The sequence below is a fragment of the Triturus cristatus genome, chromosome 7, assembly GCF_964204655.1.
Source record: "Triturus cristatus chromosome 7, aTriCri1.1, whole genome shotgun sequence".
NCBI lineage: Eukaryota > Metazoa > Chordata > Amphibia > Caudata > Salamandridae > Triturus > Triturus cristatus.
Genome location: NC_140590.1, coordinates 715,392,795 through 715,416,887, shown reverse-complemented (window position 1 = coordinate 715,416,887; position 24,093 = coordinate 715,392,795). Strand labels below are relative to the sequence as shown.

Sequence of the window (24,093 nt, the reverse complement as noted above, 5' to 3'; positions counted from 1 at the left end):
CCCCCTCATAAATATCATCACATTTAACTGCAAGGATATGATGATTAGTATCTTACAGGAAAGGATCTGATTGGAGTATTTAGCACCACCCAAAACTCTATCTCACATAAGTGACGGAGTTGGTAACAAAGAAAAGAAACAAAACACAGAAAATTGAGGACAATGAGGGGCTAGGAAGCACTGCTGTTTTAAGACGAGAACCCTCACTCACCGAGAGAGAAAAATGTTTTTTAGAGACACACCTCTACCTCTGAACGTCCGTTGGAAGGCAAGACGGACTATGTAACTTGTACATAATGGTCCCGTAATTATAAATCCAGTGACCCGATATATGATTGTTAAGCTCAGCTACCCCATCCAATGATAGGGTGGTATTAAACATAATTCTCCTCCCTTTACGTTAATTTTCTTTAAAGACGAGATGTCACACTCATTTTCTGGTGACCATCTCAGATACTCATGAAATCTGATGCTCCCTGGGCATTGTCTGGAGATGTTCTTAGACAGGGCACATAACATATATAGAGCATGTACGACTAAGATATGGCCCTCTTGGACTATGTTTGCTCAACTAGAGACCTTTTGTGAATGATTTTGGTCATAGTGTGTTTGAAGACATTAAGACACCAGTGATTTAATTTAAGTTGAGATGATCCTGACACCATGTTTATATACCCCTATAGCTCTGACCCCCAATAAGGGACTGATGAAGCTAGTTGTATAGGTTACAAATAGTAAGGATATTTTAGTTAATTTAACAATTGCATTACATTTGGTTTGCAGTGTTGGTGATGGACACTAGTGGGGTGAAAAATGGAAGAAAGTATCTTTAATGTTTTTAATTTGTGTTTATATATTGTCAGCACCTTGTGGCCCTTACTAGATGTCAGTACTACGAAATAGCTGCCATACCACTGAAAGTATAGTTTTCACTTTTCATTTTCAATCACAAACAGAGTGTTGAATGCCATCAACCTGTCGGTCAATCTAGGCAGAAACATGTAGACCAGAATATGAAATATAAACAATATCCATATCCCTATTTCACAGTGCTTGGTTTTAATTCTATCTATTGGGGGTACCAGAATGAAAGTTGTCCTTACCCACCAAGAGATAGTTTTAACTCACATATATCTTTTCTGTTTGCACTCTGTCCCTCCCTCCCCCACAGATATTTTTAGTGGGGAAGGGAAAAAAAACCCGCTCCTCTCCTACTGGTGAGTTGTAGCCCACACTGGGTGCCTTGTGGTCCCAGTGTGAAAAGGGGACCCTATGATGAAGCATGTCACTCTAGGCTGAGTGAGGGTTCTCGTCTTAACACAGCAGTGCTTCCTAGAACCTTATTGTCCCCACTTTTCTATGTGTTTTGTTTCTTTTCTTTGTTACCAATCCCGTACCTTATGTGAGATAGAGGATATGATAATTATCACACAACTTGTAATTCCAATCATGTGCAAAAATGTGTTTGTACAGGGATCAAAATGTAGCCCTTAAGTCGTAATGAGGGCTTAACGTGTTGGAAGTTCAAGTTGCTAATCGGAAACAGAAATTAAGTAGATCACTTGGGTCTGATGGTATATCTGCAGAACTTTTTTTTTACTTTGCCCTTACCTATGGGCTCAAATACTAACAATATAATTTGAAGCTATTGTAGTGTGACCAGAGTGTGGAAACCAAAAACAGGTATAATCACAACCACAGAAGTAGGATGACAATTTTGTGTTGACTGATAGAATAATTTAATTGAAAGCACTAAGAAATATAAAAAACACAACCAATGAGGCACTAAGTGGAACGAGATGCACCTTTTACACTCTGTATCATCTGTCTTAACTACATTGCTTTCTGATACCGGCTGCTAACTAATCCTGCACTGGAACACATGAAACATTGCTTCCCTCTGAGTTCATTAGACTCTCTCTGTAAACTAGGACATGAGCTCAGTTTAGTGATTTTTTTCAGGATGGAAGATGAAGTACCCGGGCTGACTCAGCCAGGCTGTGACACCTCGTAATCCTGGTGGAGTAGGGAGTTACACTTACATAGTCTTCAATAAGGATTATACTGATATTCAAAAAGAGTCTAGGGCGCACCTAAATTGTTACCAAGCCTATTGCAGTACTGAACACATCTGAAAAGCTCTATGGAACTCTTCTTTTTTGAAGCCTGAGTACTGAGCCAAACATCCTAGTGAATGTCTAGTAAGGTTTGATAGAGGGTTGCTGGACCTCATTGTCTAGACCTCTATTTGATAGATCAGAAATATATTCATGTAAGAAAGGTTCCACTGCCCTCTGGATTACGACTTTCAAAGTTGTACCAGTGGTGGATCGCCGCCTGCGGCATGGAGCCACCATTCCCTGGTGGTGGCGCGGTGGAGGACCAATGTAACATGCTGAGCGGGATTGGCACAGTCCTGCTGAGCAGATTATGAGTTCCCTTCACCACCAGCCATTTCATGGTGGGCTCCCTGTAATGAAAAGGCTGGCAGTGGAGAAATAAAGGGGCCCCAATAGGGCCCCCTCCATGGAGATACATTCAGGGGGCACAGTATGTGCCCCCCTGTCTGCCTACACCCCCAGTTCCAGCACAGCATGGACGTCACCTTCCATGCCATGCTGGAACATTTTTGCCGTTCTCATTGCAGTGCGTGTTTTTCTGGCACTGCCATCGGAAATGCAAAAGGACCATCTGCCTGCACAAGTGAAACTCGTAATCAGTTTGGTGGTCCTTGCGCAGCTTTGGTGCCAAAGTCATAATCTGGCCCTTAGGGGGGATTTGGAGTGATCGGCAGTGCATCTTTTTCTTTTCAGTCAAGATAATAATAGGCATTTATTATCTTTTCTGTATTGTGTGAACAAACTTATATTTTGTATGAATGGTGGATTTTCAATAGCCAAATATAAAAGTGAATCAAATGAATTTGCACAGACAGGTTTCCTTGTTATACTCTTTTTAACCTTGCTCAGCAATGGCTCAACGACCCAATGGTAAATAAAAACATTTAGTCCAACCTCTCTAAAGGACTTTGCACATTAAAGTTCCTTAAATCCAAACCCAAGGCACTCAACAGGTAGATATAATACAAAATGTGCAAATTACAAATTATTATTAGCTCCCGCCTATCCGGCATTGATCGCAATCTCATACTGACTGGGTACTTACTTTGGTGCTTAATTTTGATCTTAATCGCAGGATCTGTCCTATATATTGACCAACTAATTTGGCACAACTTTACGCCCCAATATCAGACTGGATCGTATCAAGACTGGTTTAATATATGGTTTATTTATTCATTGTAGAGGCTAAAAAGAAGATGCATCGAGGTTTTCAGTACATTTTTGATGAACAATGTTTTACTGGTCATTTCGTTGAACAGTAGTGACAATATATCAAATCAAAATCTTGTTAACATATTTCCACCATTTACTTTATTTGTACACACCCAGCCCAGTCCAGTTAAATCATTTAAAGAATGCTAACAACATCCTGGACCTATTACGAATAGGCTATCGTACCCACATGAATGTATGCTGCAGACATATTACATATTAATATGGCTAGTAATGCGGTAGGTAGTGATGTCATGTGAATAATTAAAACAATACAATTTGTTTAATAAAACATATTTCTACTACAGTGGTTTGAAAGTGAGGCATATGCATTGTTTAATTCCACGTGATCCCTTTACTGGCATGTCTACATGTATAGTGAATTAAAGAGCTCTGTTTAGTTTTGAATATTTTGGGACTAAATGCCCTTAGGTTTTTTTATTTTTTTTATAACTGTTTTTATTAACCAAAAATAAATTTGTTGGTCATTGTACATTTGCACGTAGAGCTTTACAGTGTTGCATCTACAGTCTGTCATACAAAAAGATCACCTCAGGGCTAGAAGTACTCAAGCCGATATCAGTGTAGGAACCAATGCCCTTAGTTTTAACGAATTCCATAGCTCTTCCACCTCAAACGATCAATAAAATAGGTTCTAATATGCAACATGTCAATTTCATAAAAATAGTATGCAGGCCGTTCATGTCTAATAATCTGTTTGTTTGTCTATTGTCCTTTATTATTTCCTTAATCAAAGTCCCTATCATTCCCCAATAGTGATAGCCACAAATAATAATGGAGCTTGTTTTATGGCATTTTCTTGGAATCGAATAGTTAGCCTTTGGCGAAAAGTGTATATTTCTGCATTTTGCAGAACTCCTAAAATTCTCTAAGAAACTTGCTTCCCATTGTTTGTAACTTCACTATAATGAGTGACCTCACATGAGAGCCAGATTTTGGAAAATACCTTTCCTCCTAGCAACAGATTACTTCAGTATAATCCTGTAGTCCTGGCCGAGTGGAACATTGTACCAATTTTTGGTGACATCTCAACCGCTATTCTGTCAACATGGTTCTCCCATGCTAGGGAATACCTAATTTGTAAGTTTTTATTTTTACCAGGGGAGAATTCATCTTTTTTTGCTTCTTATATCTGGACCCCAAAATCAATATTTATGATTTTGCTGTATCTTTTTGACAAATCATGGGCTGATGTACATTCTACCAAACGTTGCAGACCGAGAAAGGTGCTGGACATTAGAAGAGTTGTTCGAATGTAGTGAATCACTTTTATATCTATGTTCATAGCTGAGGAATTTGCATACTGAACACAACCATGAATCATCCCTCTACTGGTTGCAAAAAATTCTGTAATCTCCTGTCTTGGGCCTTTACTCTCCAGGCACTGATATTAATGTGCAGTTGGTTGATTACATCTAACAGGTTTTTTCACAATGCTGGGCAAAATAAAGCTCAACATTAATTCTGGGCGGTGAACTCCGCTCTGCTTGCGGAGTTTGCAGAGATTTCAGTACTCCACAATATGCAAGTTTGCGAGTGCGAGTGTGGAAAATCAACCTCCCGTCGAGATTTCTCAATGCAAGCGGTCAGATTTCTCGTTGCGAGTGGCCGCGTATGCTGGTGACCGCTCGCGTTGAGAAACTGTCCGTTGCGTTGAGAAGCTGCTGCTCGAGTAAAAATCTACTCAAGCGGCAGAAAGGAAGCAGCGTCCGCTTGCGCTGTGTATGGTGCCGTTCGCGATGATTGCATAGTGCAGACAAGCACCTGGCACTGAAAATCACTGCAAACAGCATTTATCCAACGCACTCTGCCACTTGTGGAGCTCCGCATAGTGCGGCGGAGGTTTTCTTGCACTTTGCAGAGTTCCGCATAGCAGGACTCTGCGAACTCTGCCCAGGCTTAGTAAACATACCTAGGGTGCTATGAAGAAGCCTTCAGATGGCCAAAGAATCTTCAAAGCAAACTTATTGTTAAGAGAATGTTACACATGCATATGTTGCTACTCTTGAGGAAGATTTTGTTAGGGAAAAGTACTAATATTCCATAGTTTCTTTTACTTTGTGCTTTCTAAAAGTCTCCATATCCAGCACAGGTCAATATTCATTTGTGCCACTCCTTACAACGGAAAACCATCACTGCTTTGTGCTACCAAATGTTGGTATCTGTCCATAACTCGGTATATAACACAAGACGACTCCAGAAAATAAACAGGAAATAAAAAAGACGTAAGATGTTTTTGACATGGGTACCCATCTTAAATTGTGTTGTCTGACCTTAAGCAAACATTTATAACGATAGTGATCTGCTGCAAACAGCTGTGAATGAATGCCATCTCGCCTACAACGAGCTACTCTTACTCCAGGCTGACAGTAACAACGCATCCCTAACAGCAACCACATGATTATTTATGTACACTTTGAAAAAATGTCTCACAGGCATCAAAAAGATATTACTCTCCTAAGGTAAAACACTGTAGTAGAGGAGCGTTGAAAAAAACTCTATTTACTTTCTGTTCCCCTTGCTGCCTTCATGACAGCAGGGACCAGGGGTAGCAAGGACAGTGCCGGGGGTACCAAATTGCAAGCTTGAGGTAGAGGCTGGTACCCCTGGCTATGCCTACTTTAGTAAATGGCAGGCGCTGACAGGGTCACATGCAGATTGTTGGAGATGTATGTGAAAATCATCTGCAAACACACTATGACATTAATGCAAGATAAATGATGTGCAGAGAAATAGGACAAGGCATGATGCTGAGTCACTGGCAAGAGGAAAAGTGGAAGCCTGGTCTACTGCATCCAAAAGAGATTGCTTTATTTGTCAGTCCTAACTGCTGACTCGCTTCCGAATACTGGACACCCACGTGACCTAGTGCGAGATGATGCAATGCCACACTTTGCATGAACTTATTGACCTTTGACAGAGCAGCAGTGTGCTACTCTTTCCGAGATCAGCTATACACCTGTGCTATCAGTAGTTAACCAATAGTAGAACGGTAAACCAGAACTCCCAAGTTTGGAGCAACGAACCCCGCACTGTCACCAGACAGTCAGTGGGCATGTGTGCAACCACTTCACACACAACAAAACAATAGTAGAGTAACTGCACATTGGACCTCAAAATCGACAGAAGCTAACATACTCACTATTGCACACAAGACGTCCTCCAAACAATCATTGGGAAACTCTCCAGGTCACTAATTGCTTGGCATTAGTAAATCAAACCCCTCTTGAGCACTTACAGTCAGTGAGTTGCCTCACAGGCCAATCATGCACAGTTTCCACGGCCAGGGATCTATGCAGCACCCCACATCGAACCACTGCCTAACAGGCGAACTAGTGTGCAGCACAACCACATCCAACTCAGAATAAGCAGGTGATATTTGCAGAGATGTACACACGTGCATGCTCAGACACACCACCAACTCATTTTAGGGCATTTGCACTCCATGCCCACACCTAGTCAATATCTAGTGTTAGGGGCATTTACACGTACCTAATCAATGATCGATTGGATGGCGTCTGTTCTCTACACTCATTTAAACACTAGTAAATGGGAGGGCACATGTACTTTACAACAGATCTGACAATTGCCCAGCAGAAGGCAGTAATGCTTGTGGTCTTCAACTACTTCACAGGTAGGTAGTCTGCTACCAGAAAGGTGATTTGTTCTTTATTAAAACATCCTTAATATATCCTCTTGTGGGTGTGCTGTGTTGCTGAGCACCATTTTGTTCTGGTTCTTCTTGACTGGCTGTGCCAATGTCCTCCTTTGCTGAATTCTTTCATTTGAATACCAGTGAGAGGGATCGGAATGGGATCTGGTGTCTGGCCCACAACACCTGGGGATGCTTGGCTAACCAGTTTTTCATAGTTGTTCTCATGACCTGCTGTACAGTTTTATGATCCCTTGCTTGTGCAACACCTGCCACAACTGCTTTTCTATCTCGTAGTCGTGATTCAAATAGAAATACACCTCTTTCTTCGTCTTGTCGTAATAATGATTGGAATACTTCTCATAGTCAGGCGTGAGGAATCCATAGGCACTGACCTAAGGGGAAACAGGGATGTAGAAAAATAAAGCAAAAAGCGTTACACAGAATTCTTACTTTTTTTAAGCAGCTTCATCAATTACTAGGGAATTAGATCTGATCACTCCCGATCCCATGTCCAAAAACGTCTGTCAGGGCAGACACTTACATGTCATGTTTTGCCTGTGTCTATTATGCAACCAGTCAAGGAACTGCCCTGCCCGCCTTCCAGATGAGCCAGCCTGTTGGGGAAAAGTTTCAGCTACCAGTGCATTTTGCCCCTCATTCAGTTAGTTGTCATGGGAAATTTAAAGAGACAGCGGAATAACAGCATATGTTATTGACTTGCACGCCAAGACATGCATGTGACAGATACATAGAGCAGAGCTACTGCAGATATCTGTAGCTTAAGAAAGTTTTCAGTTCATATATATCTGAAGGTCTGCCTGGAAGAGTGGTTGTAAGAAGCACGCTATAGCCAGGAGAAGGGAAAGTGGATGGAAAAGAGCAGCCTTGTGCTCTTCCCTGAAGGTCAAGTGAAGGCACATGGACATTCAAACATCCATCTACCGAGTGGTGACAAAGGAACAATCTACAATGACATCTGCTTCGTGCTGCAGTGGTGTTGGTCAGTCAGCAAAGGCAACTTTCTCAGTTATGAAGTTAAACTTTGCGGTGAGAGTGTCCTTGCAAATGAGGCAGAGTGGCTGTCACATGATTTGTGTCAAACGTGCACCGGCTACGCGACAGGTGGTCAGCTGCAAGAAAACTGATTTATAAAGAGGGTGAGTTTGGGGTCTGGAAGGACAGTTAGCAGGACGTAACCTGAAACAAGATGTGACAAGACCAGACCAGTGCTTGCACAGTGGAGCAGAATGTATGAACTGGGAGGAATGCCTTGATCCTGAAAAGGTGCCTAGTTTGGTGCCAACATGCTTGGGACTTTTTAGGCAAATTATTTAAGGAGTTACACGGGCCAATGTAGAAACAAAGAGACATGGCATGGGTGGTGAGGGTGTGGGAAAAGAAAACAGGGAATTATGTAGTTGAGCCCATCTTTCATCTATTGTTGATGCTTTCCCTTTTAAGTAAGCTCAGCCCTGGTAGGATTTAACTTGAGACAGACTGTGGACATCCAGCATTTGGTGGTGTCCAAGCTGTGTTTCAGGTGCAGAATATCTGTTGTCATGACACCCGTTGGAACAGTTGTGTGACATTGCCATACTGGTGTAGAGTGGCAAGTTGCAAAACAGTCGGACCCCTAAAGGCACCAGGCAGAAATTAAACACAGTTGAGTCAATTGTGCAGCAGTAGGACTCTCCATGCTTTGACAGATGGAAAGAGGCATTTGAAAGCCTAAAAATGATGGAAACTAGGTTAGAACTTTTTCAGAGATGCCCATGTTGGTGGAAAGATTGTCAACTACAAGTTAGTGATCAACGATGCTGAAGACCACCAAAAACTCAAGGAGGAGAAAGGAGGCACGGTGACCTTTACCTGTGATTTGGAGGGCATCAACAAAGACTTGTAGGTTTATTGCTTCAGTGGTACAGTGAGGTAAAAATCTGATGGATACAAGTTGAGAGCTATGGAAGATGGGGAGAGCATAGAAGAGAAGAGGATAGGATTTGGCTTTGGGAGATTGGCTAATGCTAGCAAAGTTGTCCCTGGTGAGGAGTTGGAGTGAGTGCCAGGGTAGATTGTGGCATTTGGTGTTTATTTTGTTCGTACAAAGTGGTAAAAGTTGGACGATTTTTCAATGGAATGGGGGATGATGGGTGGTGGATTAACATTGTCTTTACCTGCCTTGGTTGCTATTGTTGCTTACTGGATGGTTGTAGTGCAGAAGTCAGATTTTGCTTTGCAGAAGGAACATCTGCATGCAGGCTCAGTTTCTTTGAGGGTTATTGAGGGGTGCCTGGTGGAGCTGGAGAGCATCAGGTTTTCTAACTGCTGTTGCTAAGGTCTTGTGAGTTACAAGGGACCTAACACACATTTAATTATTTACAAAATGCTTTTATTAAAATACAATGTGCAGAATTTACATTTAAATATGAAGTAGGTGTAATGCCAAAATTGTAGTATGCAACCATATTTAACACCTATAGGCCTTTAACCTAATAATAAGGCCTGGATTTTAAATTCAGTTGACATATGTACTCACACCATGTTTTAATTTGAAGGCCCATTAATGTTGTTTTCACTTTAACCCACAAATGTGCAAGTTGTTTTTCTTCTTTTGCTGAAGACTTTGCAAGTTTTAAAGCTACTGTTTATTAGTTAATGACTAGAAAATTGTTGTATTAGACGACTGATAGTGAGGTTCACACCACAGAGCATGTAGATGACAGGAAGGATGATTCATTGGAAGACGATATTATAGCAACACTAAAAGATGATGGACGGAATGCTGAACATTGTCTAAAGTTCAGCCCCCAAACAGAGATCTGGGCCTAAATCCATCATTTTGTTGCTCGCCATTCCAGTTTAGACCCAGCCATATGCAATTCAGTCTTGACCCTGTTCCCCCTGGGAACAGTCCAGCCTGAACTACCAGGCCAGGTCCTCTCTGGACCAGAAACAAGCATCCTGGGACTGGTTTCAGGGTATCAAGCGAGCCTGAATCCAATGGATGGCATAGTGAGCACAGGACCCACATCTGAGTATACCCTTCCCACTTGTGGCGACTATAGCAACCCAAAAATATAATGGACAGAATGTGGAACATTGTCAAACATTCACCCCAGAACAGAGATCTGGGCCTAAATCCATTGTTTATTTTGTGCTCACCATGCCACCCCAGTTTGAACCCAGTCAAATGCAAATCAGTCTTTACCCTGCTCTCCATAGGAACAGTTCAGCCTGAACTGACAGGCCAGGTCGTCCCTGGATCGGTAACAAGCATCCTGGGACCGCTTTTGGAGTATCACCCCTTATCAGCCAGGCTAGCTTGAATCCAAAAGTATAGTGAGCATGGGACCCACTTCTGGGCATATCCTTCCCGTTTGGGGTGACTGTACCAACACAAAAAAGGATTGATGGAATGATGAACCTTGTCAAACATTCACCCCCAGTACAGAGATCTGAGCAAAATATATTGTTATTTTGCTCACCATGCTATTCCAGTTTGGACTCAGCCAAAAAACGATGGATTTAACCCAGATCCGTGACTGGGAGATGAATGTTTGACAATGTTCAGCATTTCTTCCCTCATTCTTTTGTGTTGCTAAGATGATATTACAAACAAGAAAAGATATGTCCCCAACATGCAAGGAAACATGGTTGAAAGATGATTGTGCTCAGGTGAAAAGATGGGGAGTAGACTGTGCGCAGGAGCGTGCTGGAATCTTATTGGTCAACGTGAAGGAAAAGTAACATTTGTGTTGCAATTGAGAACACTTGTTTTATATTAGTGCGTGTTCTTAGTTAGTTAAGAGAGAAGCAGATGAGATCATTCCATCCTTTGATGCAGAGCAGACGGATTCCCTTTTCTCTGACTCTCGGAGAGAAGACTGTAATGAATTTCTTGAACATCTCTTTATGGGAAGTCGCAGTCATTCCTTGATATGCTGTTATTTGAGCTGAGAATCCATTACAACCTATTCTGCTAAAGATTTATGCCTATGCTCGATTCTCTCAAAATAACTCTTCATGAGTTACTGTACAGACACCTTTATCCCTTTTTGAAAACTATTTTTGACTTAGCTTAGCATAGGGCCAACCATGTTACCTTTTTTGTGTTAATGCTAAAAATTGATTCACTAACTTGATTCATTATCAAATATTGATTTGTTGATTGTTAATCTGTATTGAAAACATTTAGAGAATAAAACACTAATAAAAAGAATGAATAACAAAAAGATTTAAAATAAAACCCTTTAAATCAAATCAACTCTCTCTATTGACTGAACTAAAGTAATGATAATTGATAATGGTTTATGTTGAAATTTAACTTTGACGTCTCAGCTGACAACAAAGACCCATCAGCCGGAGATTGTACATGGGGTTCTTGTGCATGAGTAAGTGATGAACTGAATAAACCCTGTGCTTCAACAGGGGCATGGGTTTTGCTTTGACTTTCGTAGTGTAGGGGGTGCCTGGGCATCAGTGAGGGTTTTGTGAGTGTAGTTAAGTGCCAAGTAGGAGTGACACCTGTAGGACATAGGTGAAAAGCAGTTAGATCCCAAAAGTATCTGGAGATGATGGACAACAGTTTGTGTTGTCCAATGTTCATTTATTAAGGTTAGTTTATACAGAAACTTATGAAGATTAAAAGGTCTTACAAATCAACAAGGTATTAAACAAATATTTACAGTATTTGTCTTGTAAGTCACATTTACAGAATCCGTGAAAGTACATGTATTTCGCTTTGAAATATTCTATGTTCGATAAATATAATTGCATTACATCCAACCAATTAATACGTGCATCAGTTCTTGTACAGGACTTCTACATAACGAGATTTAGTTTTGTTCTTTCAAGAGCGAAGGGATTCCTCATAGAGGGAGGCATTTGCTTTAAAATTTATATAAGGTCTCGAATTTGCAGCCAAATAAAACTGCTTTAAACTAAGGACTACACCAACGCAAACTGCCCCTGAAGGTATAACAATAATGCAGCTGTAATAACCATACTCAAAAGAATGCGCCCTTAAATCATTTTCACCACAATTTCAACAGAGATCCATCACCATTCTGAATTGCATCCAGTAATTCTATATTTAATATAACTAATACGAATGTCTCCATTCTGCCACATGAACACTGTTCACATGTATCATAGTTAACACTTTTGGTTAGACTGGAATCATTTTTGCTGTAGGATTACACACTGCACACATATGAAGAACACCTGATCTGAACACACCCCCTGTCACTTTATCCCAAAATACCTAGCTCAACAGCAGGGGTGGGGATCTGGTTGGGTATATAATGACAGCCAGAACAGGGTGCAGTGGGCTGCAGACATCTCTGGGCACCGGTGCCACTGCACTGGCTCTACTAACGATACCTACACCTCTGTTGGCCAACCCGCTCGGTGCTTAATCGCCTGAGCAACAATTCGGCCAACTACTCTATAGAGGCGCGGTGTGTTTTTATTGTAGATTGTTTAGAGATCACATCTTTGTCCATTGGATTGAGGATTTTTTGATGGGCAAGCCCTGAAATAGCAATCTCACATTAAATGAGCACCTCCCCTATTCACTAGGCTTCTTATCGCCAAGCACATTCAGAAGACATTGCAGCAAAATATTCAAAAGACAAACCGAACAGGCAAGAAAAACAGCCAGGTACATTCAACCCTGGCAACCTGGAGGCAAGTCTTTGAGCTCGGGAAAAATGAAGGCTTTTTTTCAAATAAATCTTAGGATGAGTACATGGTAGAGTCTTTAAAAGCAGTGCCGCTTTCCCTCTTTGGCAGACAAGTGCTTCACAGACCTGGGGAGGTGTTTTCAGTGTTGACTGCTGTAGGAGGGCAGGCGTTGGGCTTGTGATCTCCTGGACTGCACCCTTTTCTAGCTGACATAGAGTCCTCCCCTTTTCTGATTTTTGTACCGTGGAACATGGGTGGGAAAAGGGTTGACCTTTCAACTTTACTGGGACAATAATATATTTACTTGGGATCCAGAAAATGAGGTATAGGTGGAGGCACAGGTGTGTGCAATGTGTGCACAACACATTAAACATGAACATCTAAGCTACCCGAAGCCAGGGCAATGCTAGAGCTGGCATTACAGATGTTCATACGTTCAATTATCCACTACCAGACAGGCTGCAGCGTTCTGTGCTAGCCAATGCCTAGTGATTAGGTATTAATGGGCGCTTACGTAGAGAGCGTAGTCTTGGCACAAGCCAATAACATGCGTTATGAGTCCATTGATATTCTCCTGCGACCTCTTGCTGTACAGTAAGTGTACGAACTCTTCTCTCTGCCCTCCTGCCGTATTATTAAAGGGATACATGCTGTAAAGCAGATGCAGGCCTTTCGCATCACATCCCATTGTCTATAATGTTAAGGTTTTCTGGGCCATGGTGTTCCCACTCCATAACTCTCCACAACTCTGCACCCGGCAGGTCACACCATATCCATATTCTAACTTTGAATAAAAAGCAATCTTTTGTCTGTGTACTACCTCCAAAACTGGAAACACAATAAGTTACTTAGTACCTCATCGCAGGAGTGGATAGCAGCCAGCAGCATGGTTGCCCCACTTGATGGGCGGTAGATATCTCGCATTGTAGTTCCTAAGGTGCTTGACAGAAGAAACCTAAAATTGAAGACAATACAATTATTTTCTCTTCTACAGTTATTTCTATCCCTCTTGTACCATGGAACCTTTAACTGCTGTGCTCTTTCGCTGTGATTTTATAACTGAGTTATAAAACAGAGCCATAAAACACATGCTGTGTGAACTGCTGCGGCGTACAAATATAAAACACTGAAGCACCAACCAACCAGAGTACAAATTTAATAGGTGATAGGCAAAAAGAGGAATCCCTGTTCATTGGCATGACAACAAATGGGAATGGCCTTTATATTTCTGCTCACTATATAGAAAGCTACAGATGCCTGGTCTTGAATAAGGTCAGGCAGGAATCTAAAAGTCAGTAAACAAAAATTCTGTCTGGTTATCAGAGCAAATATTCAATTGTGTATTCAATCATATATGTCTCTATCTCAGATTCAATATTTAGTAGACCAAAGAATACAGGGTTACTTCAAACTCTTGTACACTGCATCATAAACATGGCTCTGCCACCCTGATCCTGCTGGATCGATCGGGGCATTCCGTATGGTAGACCTCACCAACCTTATGACCGACTCAGAGAAGTAATTATCGCTGTTTCAGTTGGAGTATGGTTCACCTAAATCTTAGTAGATCGGATGCAAGTAGTTGGTTTGCCACCCTGTGTTCTATAACTATGCCACAGACTTATTTGTCACTCATGCTTTTCAACATTTTCATGTGTCCGCTAGCCCAATTAATGTGATTATACCGATGCTTCACAATTTCCTATGCCAATGACACACAGCTGATTGTCCGGCTGCACTAACTAGCTCCTGTGCCAGTAACTGATCTCACAGATTGTCTAGTGAGGGGTAAGGCGAGGATGTCAAAAGCTTTTCTCAAGATGAATTCTTCTGACCATCCTATCTTGGAGAGGTACCTTCACCTGTCAAAAAAGAAAAATCTCTTATAGTTAGTCTTGACAATGTGCTCACAGCCCAGGTCAGTGCAGAGTCGACATCATGTCTTTCACCTTAAATTACTGGAATAAATTCTACAATTCCTGCCACAGGAAAACTATGATCAGTTATGATCAGCATGTGCCATGTCGTAATTTGACTCCCGTAATATCCTTTATCCAGACTCACCCAAAGTCGTGTTAACTAAACTACAAATAATTCAGAATTAGATTCTCTGGGAAGTAGCCTGGCTGAGGAGATTTGATCATGTTTCGTTAGCGCTTGATCACTGGTACTTGCTGCCCATTAAACAAAGATTACATTTTAAGACTCTAATAGCCTGAATTAGAGTTGTAGGGGCAGCCAGCTGTCCGCCAGAGGAGTGTGGGGTGATAACCTCCACTCTGGTGGCAGACTACTGTCTGCCATATTTAGGGATTTTGTGGAGAGCTCTGTGTCTGAAAGCACTAAAAGTTTGCGGAGCAGCCGCTGTGTTTGATGTGGCTGCCCAGCAATCTTTTTTATTTTAGGAAAACAAGTATCCAATGTGGGAGTTTGTTTTGTAAAACAAAATACTAAAGACGTCCTTGGAGTTTTCTTTCAAGGTGGGGTTTTCAATTTAGTTTTTTACTGTTCGGAAACGATTGCCTGAAAGTCCAAAATGAAAAAAAGTAGACCGTCTGCCGTAAATAGGGTGGATGTTCTACTGTACCTACACCAACAGTTCCAAGTTAGTCACTGTAAGTACATTGAAATGTTCACCAGTGGAACCACTGTAGACTTTGTTGGTAGAAACATGATACATCGCCGACTCTAAATAGAGTGGGCGGACCATCAGTTTGGCCGACAGGATACTCCACCACGTGCCCTTTCCGCCAAAATGTCAGTAATACCCTTTCCCTTACGCATAGAACTTTCAACTTCAGTGACAAATATGGCCTGAAAGAACATCCCTTTTATTATAGCTTTTTCAGAAATTCTTTTTGCAATTCATGGCTTCTGAATAATCTCTAAATATCAAATACGTCCAATTATAATGAAGTGTCTGGAAAGCTTTTAAAACCTATCCATTTTGTTGAAGCTGTTAGAGTTTTTTTGGGTCTTTCAGTGGTTTAAAGTTTCTTTAATTCCTTCCTGTCCTAGCATTCTTCAAGTATCCTTCTGGGTTCTGCTCTTTGAAGATTAAATAGAAACAGAAATAGGAATGTTCTCGCCTCGAAGCAGGCTGCAGAACAGAGGGCAAGTTAGTAGTAACTTGGTAATAATAAGCCAAGTCTTAATATTAATTATTTAACTTATTTAAAAATGTAAAAATGGTATACAATATTAAAGAAAATATCATACATAAAGAAACACATAGAACTTCTAGATAAGTGCAGAGACACACCAATCCACAAGACATTTAGTACAATTGCATTAACAGTGCAGTTCAGTGCAGTACATTCAGTGTAGTTCATTTTCAAGGACTTTATCAGGCACTCTGTGAGTAAGTGAACATTTCAGTTTGCATATGATGGGGAACATGATGAGACCATTTTAAGGTGAGAGTCTTTCCACCTCCCTTTCTTTCGCAGCTAGCTTGTATTCTGCACAAATACGTCAAAGAAATTAACCCCATTTTTCTCTCACTCATCGCAAGGATATGTGAGTTGTTTGTATCAACATCCTAGGCATACCCGCTTACCAGAGCAAACTTTGGTGGGTGTGTGAGCTTTCAACATTTTTCCAACAGTTAAGGATTAAGGGGTTGATTACAATGCTGGTTGGACTGGCTTCCGCAGTCCTTTCGGAGGCGGTCGGACCATCGAAGGTCTCTTCGAAAGCGGTTGGTCCTACGACCGGATTATGATGCATCGTGTACTTCAACAGACCGCTGAAAGACCGCCGACTCCGGCATCTTTTCTCTGACCGCTGAGATAGCGGTCCGAGACAAACTGCATCCATAAGGCTGTGGAGGGATCTCTGACCGCGGTCCGATTACAATGTGGGTTTCCAACGATCCAATCATTGAGGTCCGACAGGCTTCCTCGAGGCTTCAGAAATGAAAGATTTGGAGTGCATACTCATCCCAATCTGCTTCTCTCCAGCGGTTTCCACTATGGATCCTTACCTCCAGGACCCCTCTACACCTCAGAAGCTGAACGCTGATGACAATGATACTGTGGGCGCTGGAATCTAGGTAAGTCCTTCTGTGGTATGTATTCCCATAGACTGGACTGTGCACTTTCTGCCACAGTCCAGCAATGGGATACGGATGCACATGGCATAGCCCCACATATGCAATGCATGTGTGTACATATCACATGTTTTCTGTGAGTTTTATACACATTTGCAGCAACATATTTGGGTATATGTGCTCTGCTGTAGCTGGGACCGCAGTGGTAGCAGCGGTTGCATCTTTATACGGCGGGGGGAAGCCTCCCGGGCTCAGCGGTCGGAAAGGGCTCGCAAAGACAGTGCTCAGACTGTCAGTCTGATGGCATCGTAATGATGCCCTAAGTGTGTTGATTCCATCACTGAGTTATCTAAACATGCTAATGGAACCCACCTTACTGTACCTCCTTTCATTCCATTAATTACTCTTCCTTTCATCGCTAATCCTCCACGATACATTTATGAAGTGGCATTTTCCACTCATTGGAGGCCTTGTGCAAAATTATTTTACAATATCTTGATTATGTGATTATGAGCTTTCCACTTTGATTTAATTAATACAACAATCACACAAAGAGTGGCTGTTTAAGACATTTGTTTGCATCATAGACTTCTTTTGTACAGTGTTTGACTTGCAATACCTAACAGCACTTAATGAAAAAGTTGTTGGATCCATTTCTTGTTCAGTATTTGTTCAAAATGTTGACAAATATATCAAACTTAACTAGCTCTAGGCAGGTAAGAGTCCCACTCGGAGTGAATGGCCTATCACTTCAGGAGACAGTAACTGCTGATCTGCCGGTAAGCCCTCTGTATTCTTCCTAGTACTGTGGTTGCATACTAGGGCTTTTCATTTTCAAGAGCAAAATATCACTGTCTGAATTGCAATCTCTTTATCTGCAGCCTTCCTGGGGTGCCATGACAACGATGGATATTGCCAATCAGTAGTATCTCAAGGGTGCTGCAAATTGAAAGGAAGAGCAAAGCATGATGCAATATTACAGGAGTCCACATGGGCTGTTATCAATCAATGCTGCCTCATGCAGTGAAAAAGCAGTCTTTCTCAGCACATGCTCAGTCCACAGGAGCATCCTAAGGCAATGCTCCTATGCATTTCTTGCTAGGCGTTAACAAGCTCAGCAGACAGTCACAGGGATACTCTGTGATGGTATTTGCAGCCCTTTAAATCTGTTCATGTAAACCGTTTCCAGTAAATGACATGGTTTAATAGGGGCTGAGATGCAGTCTTGTGAGACAATGTGGTCTAGAGAGGAGCTGCTGTTTAGGGAGGAGATGCCATCGATTAAAAGAGAAGTGTGTGTTCCGAGTGGGTATGGTGAAGGAGGGAGAGGGCTGGTATGGAGGAAACCTAGACCTTTAACTTTATCTGAATTGTTGCAATTTTATCCACGCTATTCTTGTTTAACCCTGCACATCTAAAATAGCCCTAACAAAATAACTATTTTGTAGAGAAGAGTAAGAGACAAAAGTCTTGTAGACACATTTTTCAAATAAGAAGAGATGATACGTTTTCGGTACAACCCATCCCCTCCCCTCCCATCCTAACCCAAACCAAACCAAACCAAACCAACCCAATCCAACCCAACCCAATCCAACCCAATCCAATCATAATTCTAAAGTACCCAGCCACATTTTCGAGTGATCTAGCACCTCTGGCCGGCCATGGTTTCCCCTCTGTTTGCCACACCGTGATGGCCACAGGTAAGAGTAGGGAGCGAGGCTCGTGATCCCTCTCACGACGGCCACAGTTAGGAGCGGGGTGCTGGCGACCCCCCGTTTGCTGCGTCTGCCACAAGTAAGGGTGCGAGGGGAGGCTGGCGCCCGTAAAACTCGTCTTGTGCTGCCCGGGGCGGTCTGCGCCCATCCCCTTGCTACGCCACTGTCTAGCACCACTGAAAGAAACACCATTTACGAAAAGTGGATTTGTATAAATCTTCTGTATCTCAAATATTCATCCTCTTTTTAAGTGCCAGGTGATTTCAACAATGTATTGGAAATGTTGTTAAAAACGTGATATGTGGCTATGGAAAGAATATCTTTACACTTTGAAAATGCACAATAGCTATGAGAATACCAATGTCTGGATATGGAGTCGGTGGTCTACTTGTTAAGTGAAAAACGATTATGTAGGTTAAGTTAAAGTAGTGTTGAAAACATCTTTGAAGCGCACTATGCCCTTGCATTTCTAGATTCTAGTCAAACATCACCTTATCCATAATCCAAAGAAAACGAGGACTAGGCAAACAACAAGTTATTAATAATTGATTTGAATATTCTCTTAGAAGGCTCTCACCTCAGCTCTGCCATTAAAAAGTTCCAGCACGTTGTGCCCTGGCTTAAGAGCCTGTTACCTCCTCATAGAGGTGATGCAAAAGGGAACTTGGGCCCAGATTTTTGAAAGGCTCCGGCAGTGCTGAGCAACAACTAAAGGTGCTGCACTGTGTTCCGTGAAAGAAAACAGAAGAGTGCCCACTCTATTAGGAAATGGCGCTGTTTTCCTCTTTCCCTGCCCTGGAGCACTTTAGCTGCCATGTGCCAACACAACCACCCTTGCGCCATAGTGTGTGAATTCTGTAAGGAATAATTTTTGTCCTGGAAGGGGACCATTTCAGCACAAAAACTATCCTTCACTTTTCCTGCATTGTATGTATGCTGTACAATGCAAGACACATTCAAAGTAGAATACAGAAATCCACTCGCCTCGGGGGAATTTGTAAGATTTTGAGACAAATCCCTGGCTACGAATGTTTGTAGATATGGATTTGCATCAAAACCCCTGGGTGATGGCATGGGAATGCCCATGTGCCATCCATGGAACTCCTCCGTGGCATACATTAATGCAAAGCAACACATAGTGCAACTTTGCATTACTTTGGGAAGCTATCCAAAGCAAATCCTGATTTGAGTTCAATAGTAAATCCCAGAATAACAATTTGTTTTGGGTTTGCATTACAAAAGTAATTCAAATACGGCACAAAGCAATTGTGAATTTGGGCCTTAGCGTGGAAGCCCTACACCTATAATGTTAGGACTTTTAACGACAGAGGCATTACAACATTTTCTTTACAAATAACATGGCAGACCCATGCAGGCAACGGCGGAGAGAACCGATGTATTGAAAATTAATTCTGTCCTCCAACATAAGTCAGTACAATTGAATCCCTGAAAACACATCAACTCTTCTGTTCAGTCCACTACACTTTATACAATTTACAGTTTTCTTGTGGGAGGCAATAGAGAAAAAGATACTACTTATAACGTTTTAATCTGTGGCTTCATGATGAGCGTTGAGTCAGGATAACTGTGATATGTTCGCGCCTCAGTCTTTTTATGGTGGAGTGAATTGGAGATGGGTTCACATAAGTGAAAGTGGAGTGACTGCCATGGGGAATGGTTTGAAGGAGTTGTAGAAGTTGGAGGTTGTGCCTAGCTGCTGCTTCTGTAAGAAATAAACTGTCTACAGCGGTGACAAGAAGCAGCAGTGCCACTGTCCTAGGTGTCAAGTGCGGTCAACTTGTGTATTGCGAAACTGTGTCATACCTTCAATGCATGGGGGATGTTTCTGTCCCAAGATGTGTTCTTTTGACTCCATTCACGTTTTACACTTTCCCTGTGTCTCTACTTTACGACCACAATACCTATCATTACAATGTTTACAGTAACTGCGAGGATGCTTTGCAGTCCAGCCCATGTTAACTTCTATCGATAGCAACAAAGGATTTTATAAGGGTCTCTCTAAGCATCAGGTCGGCTGTGATGCACTCAACTGCACATGCTTACATGGCACCCTCTGTATTGTCAGATGCCTTCAGCTGGTCCATCAGATCCTTCAGTGGATACACTGTACATTGCGCAGACCTAATAGAGAATACAGTGTATAATGGAAATAGGAGCATGGTGTGTAATGCACTCATCTGGAACCAAAACATACAGGGTCATCAACACCATCATTTCTCTACTGCAGTGTGCAAAGAGGTAACCTGTGAAGCAGTATACCTAACAGTTTATATCTTATTTCTAAATTACACTGTGAATATGTAAGAAGACTAATAGGGATAGTTCATTTCATGGTGACTATGAATTGATGTAACCATATTGGATACACACAGTCTAATGCATCTGGTGACTTTTTGGACTTAGTAAATTTAATTTACTGTGATGGCTTTCAGTCAGTAATTACTCCTAGTTTTCTGAAGTTCACATAGTGGAGAAGGTCACTGCAAGTTATGCCATTTCCTATCTGGATGATGTGTTCTGTAGAGATGGGTTGCCAAAACAATCATTTCTGACAATGGTCTGCAATTCACAGTTCCAAGTGTTTTAGAAAAAATGTACCATCAAACATTAGAGAGCAGCTTTGTTCCACCCTTTTACCACATTCAAAACTTTCAGTAAAATAGTTAAGGAGTAAATACAATTGAGAAACAAAAGTGGATTGAACTGGAGAAAAATGCTTCAAGATACCGTTTTGACCTACCGAGTCACTCCCAATAAAATCTTTATGGTAATCTTAGTTTGAGTTGTCAAGAATTCGGGTCTATGACCTAAACAAGTTTACTTCATGGTTGAGGAACATTGCGAAGAAAGATTTGGAAGTTGATCATACAGACATTTAGCTGAAGGGTTGAGAAGTCTAAGAGTAGAATTAAATGAAAAAAGGTGTCATACTATGTTAAAGTTAGGCAATTTGTCAGTGTCAAGAAATTCAAGGATTCTGGTAAGGGTACCACTGTATGATCTGATCCTATTAAGGTCACTGCCGTTTGCTGAATTTCTGTGAGAGTTGAAGTGGGGGAACTGGAATTTGTGCTAGGTGTCTGTTTACGGGGGTGAGTGCAATGGTGGGTGAGAAGATAGAGAGATTGATCATGATGGTGCTGATGGTGACTTCTCCAAAATCATGTGTTGGGGACGTAAATGAGAAGAAGGCAGCAACCTCTTCTTTGATGTTCAGGTTGAAGAGTTCAGTAGTGAGAGGATTCATTGAAGGGATATTCAAAATGCTCTTCAGTGAAATGGGCTACTTTCCAAAAGTGGAAAGAGGGTTATCTTCACAAGCTTGTTCAGAAGGTAGCACTCTTGTAAGCAGTGCTTCTGTGAACAATAGTTTTCGAGTGGTGGGGATTTAAGCGTAGATCCTAGAGCTGGTGTATTTTTACTGTTCAACAAATACATTGTCAAAGAGAAATGGTTTTGCTGGTTAAGTTATATGATTTTATTTATAGGGTCTTTATAATAAGCGTGTAGTTTCCTGGTTATTGTGTTCACTTTTAGCATTAATTCCTTGTCCTGTGTAAGTTGCAATTTTCTAGCTGTTCTCCATAAAGGTGATTCCTTTTCTTTTTTTCTGTCTAGAGCTATCCCAACAATGCAAGGATTAAAGCAGGGTTGGTTGATGGCTCTAATCCTTTTTAATCTGTTCCTGGTGGGACACCCACTGACTCTGAACAACATCAACTGCCATGCACTGAAATGGGACTCAAACCTACTCTATGCAGATTATTTAATATAGTCAAGTCAGCAGGACTAAGGTGAGTCTGCAATGACTCTTAGATGCCACAATGGACTACTCAAAGACCAACAGCTTGACTAGTATTATGAGGAAGACCAAAACACTAACAATTCAAGGAAAGGGATTGAAAAAACACACTTGGTCCTAGGTAAGGACATGATACAGACTATAAACGGCTACGAGTACCTTGGTGTACTATTTCATGCCAATGGAAGGTTCCCTGACCAATTAGACAAGATTAAACCAAAGGAAATGCATTGCACATGGCCTAGGGTACCTATACAGGAAGTTAAAGGGTCCAACACTAAATCCTGTACTACAAGTACCTCAAGCCTAGGTCCTCCCTACATTGACCTACAGGAGTGAAGCCCTGAGGGGCAGAGACAGCGCAACCATAAACAAAAAAATACTGAAATCTATAGGTAAATTTTTCAACTGCCACTATACACATTACATGCTCAAATTAGACTGGAGCTTGTCCTAGCAAAGCAAGTCTTGGCACGGCAAACTGCATATGTGAGCTCCTGCTAAGGACTAAAACTCGCTCCAGAGGGCTCCCACGGCATTACCTCTGGATGGAAATACAAGGCACGGCGCACTCTCCTGCAAAAGCCTACTTACTCCTGGCCCTATCCACCCTTGACCTTTCTTCTGTTTTGGCCTTCCCTCTAAGTCACCCGGAACCTAAAACAATGACCTAATGTAACACTCAAGCATTGGCAATTTTTAGAGGTCAAAGCCAACCTGGCAATGTGCAGTCATGGCTGGATGACTCTCTGCACTTACACCAAGCCCAAACCTCAAAGTTGTTTAGGAGAACTCTACAGAAACCAGACCAAGGAAAGTTTCCTGAAATACAGGCTGGGGGTACTGCCTGTCCTAAACTACTATCCTCCTTGGAAATCAATTGAAGGCAATGGAACCTGCAGACATTGTGGCCAACAATCTCAAGACATCCTATTTGCTCTATTCCTGTGCAAATCTACTTTGGATGATCTCTCTGTATTCCTGCGCACAAAATTAAATTTGTGAGACAATCATTTTATTGTATCTAATTTTAGAGTGTATTTATTTATTTATTTTTATTTGAGAAGTTTTATATAGTGCTGGCTAGACCCGGAGGTATCAGAGTGCTTTACATGAGGAACATTAAGTTACAAATTACATCAGTTACAAGAGCATAGCAAAACACAGGCAAAAAAAAACAATGTTGGCTGCTGAGGGAAGGAAACATAACGGGGAGACGAGGAAAAGCAATGTCCAATGTCCGGCTGGGTAGGTGACGGCCGAGGGGGTGAACCAGAGCCAAACTCCTCTATAGCTGCCTAAACAGCTCAACCGGGTAAAGGCCATGTTGTTCAGTCTCCACGGTAAGTAGAGTGTTCAAGTTTTCAGCCCAAGGGGTATTGTCATAGATTGATCAGCAGCATCCCTCCCAGTGTTGCTGGGAAGCGCCGTCCACTCCACTCTGCGGCTTGCCCTCACCTCATTTAGGCCCTGTGCCGAGGCATCCGCCTCTGTCTTCGCGATCATGACCTTTGTTTAGGTGAGGAATTGCAGCAGGGCACTCCTGATTGCGTGAAATAGGAATTAAATGAGGGAGCTCCGGACTCAAATAGTCCGGCCCGGCAGCAGCTGTACACCAGCGCCGACCCAGCCAGGCTCGAAGTGGTAGTAGTAGATGTTGAAGATTTTGTTGGATACCTTAGAGGTGGGATGGGGACTGTGGCGGGAAATGGTCCAGTTAAGAGCACAATTGTCCTTTCAAACTCGCAGGCCCCTTATGCCAGAAGAAAAAAAACTGTCAAAGACTTGCTGTTGGGTTGTTAAGTATGCGG

General features: G+C 41.9%; 1 protein-coding gene across 3 annotated transcripts in view; it reads right to left on the bottom strand.

The window, feature by feature from the left end:
- Nucleotides 1–3,274: 3,274 nt before the first annotated feature.
- LOC146810405 (alpha-N-acetylgalactosaminide alpha-2,6-sialyltransferase 2-like) overlaps nt 3,275–24,093 on the bottom strand; it is a 252,735-nt gene continuing 231,916 nt past the window's right edge. For all 3 annotated transcript variants that reach the window (XM_085617402.1, XM_085617403.1, XM_085617400.1), the window contains exons 8-9: nt 13,549–13,648; nt 3,275–7,400 (exon numbers count right to left, since the gene is read on the bottom strand). In XM_085617402.1, coding sequence (XP_085473528.1) covers nt 7,230–7,400; nt 13,549–13,648 — 271 coding nt within the window. In that variant the 3' untranslated portion in view covers nt 3,275–7,229. The remainder of the gene's footprint in view (nt 7,401–13,548; nt 13,649–24,093) is intronic.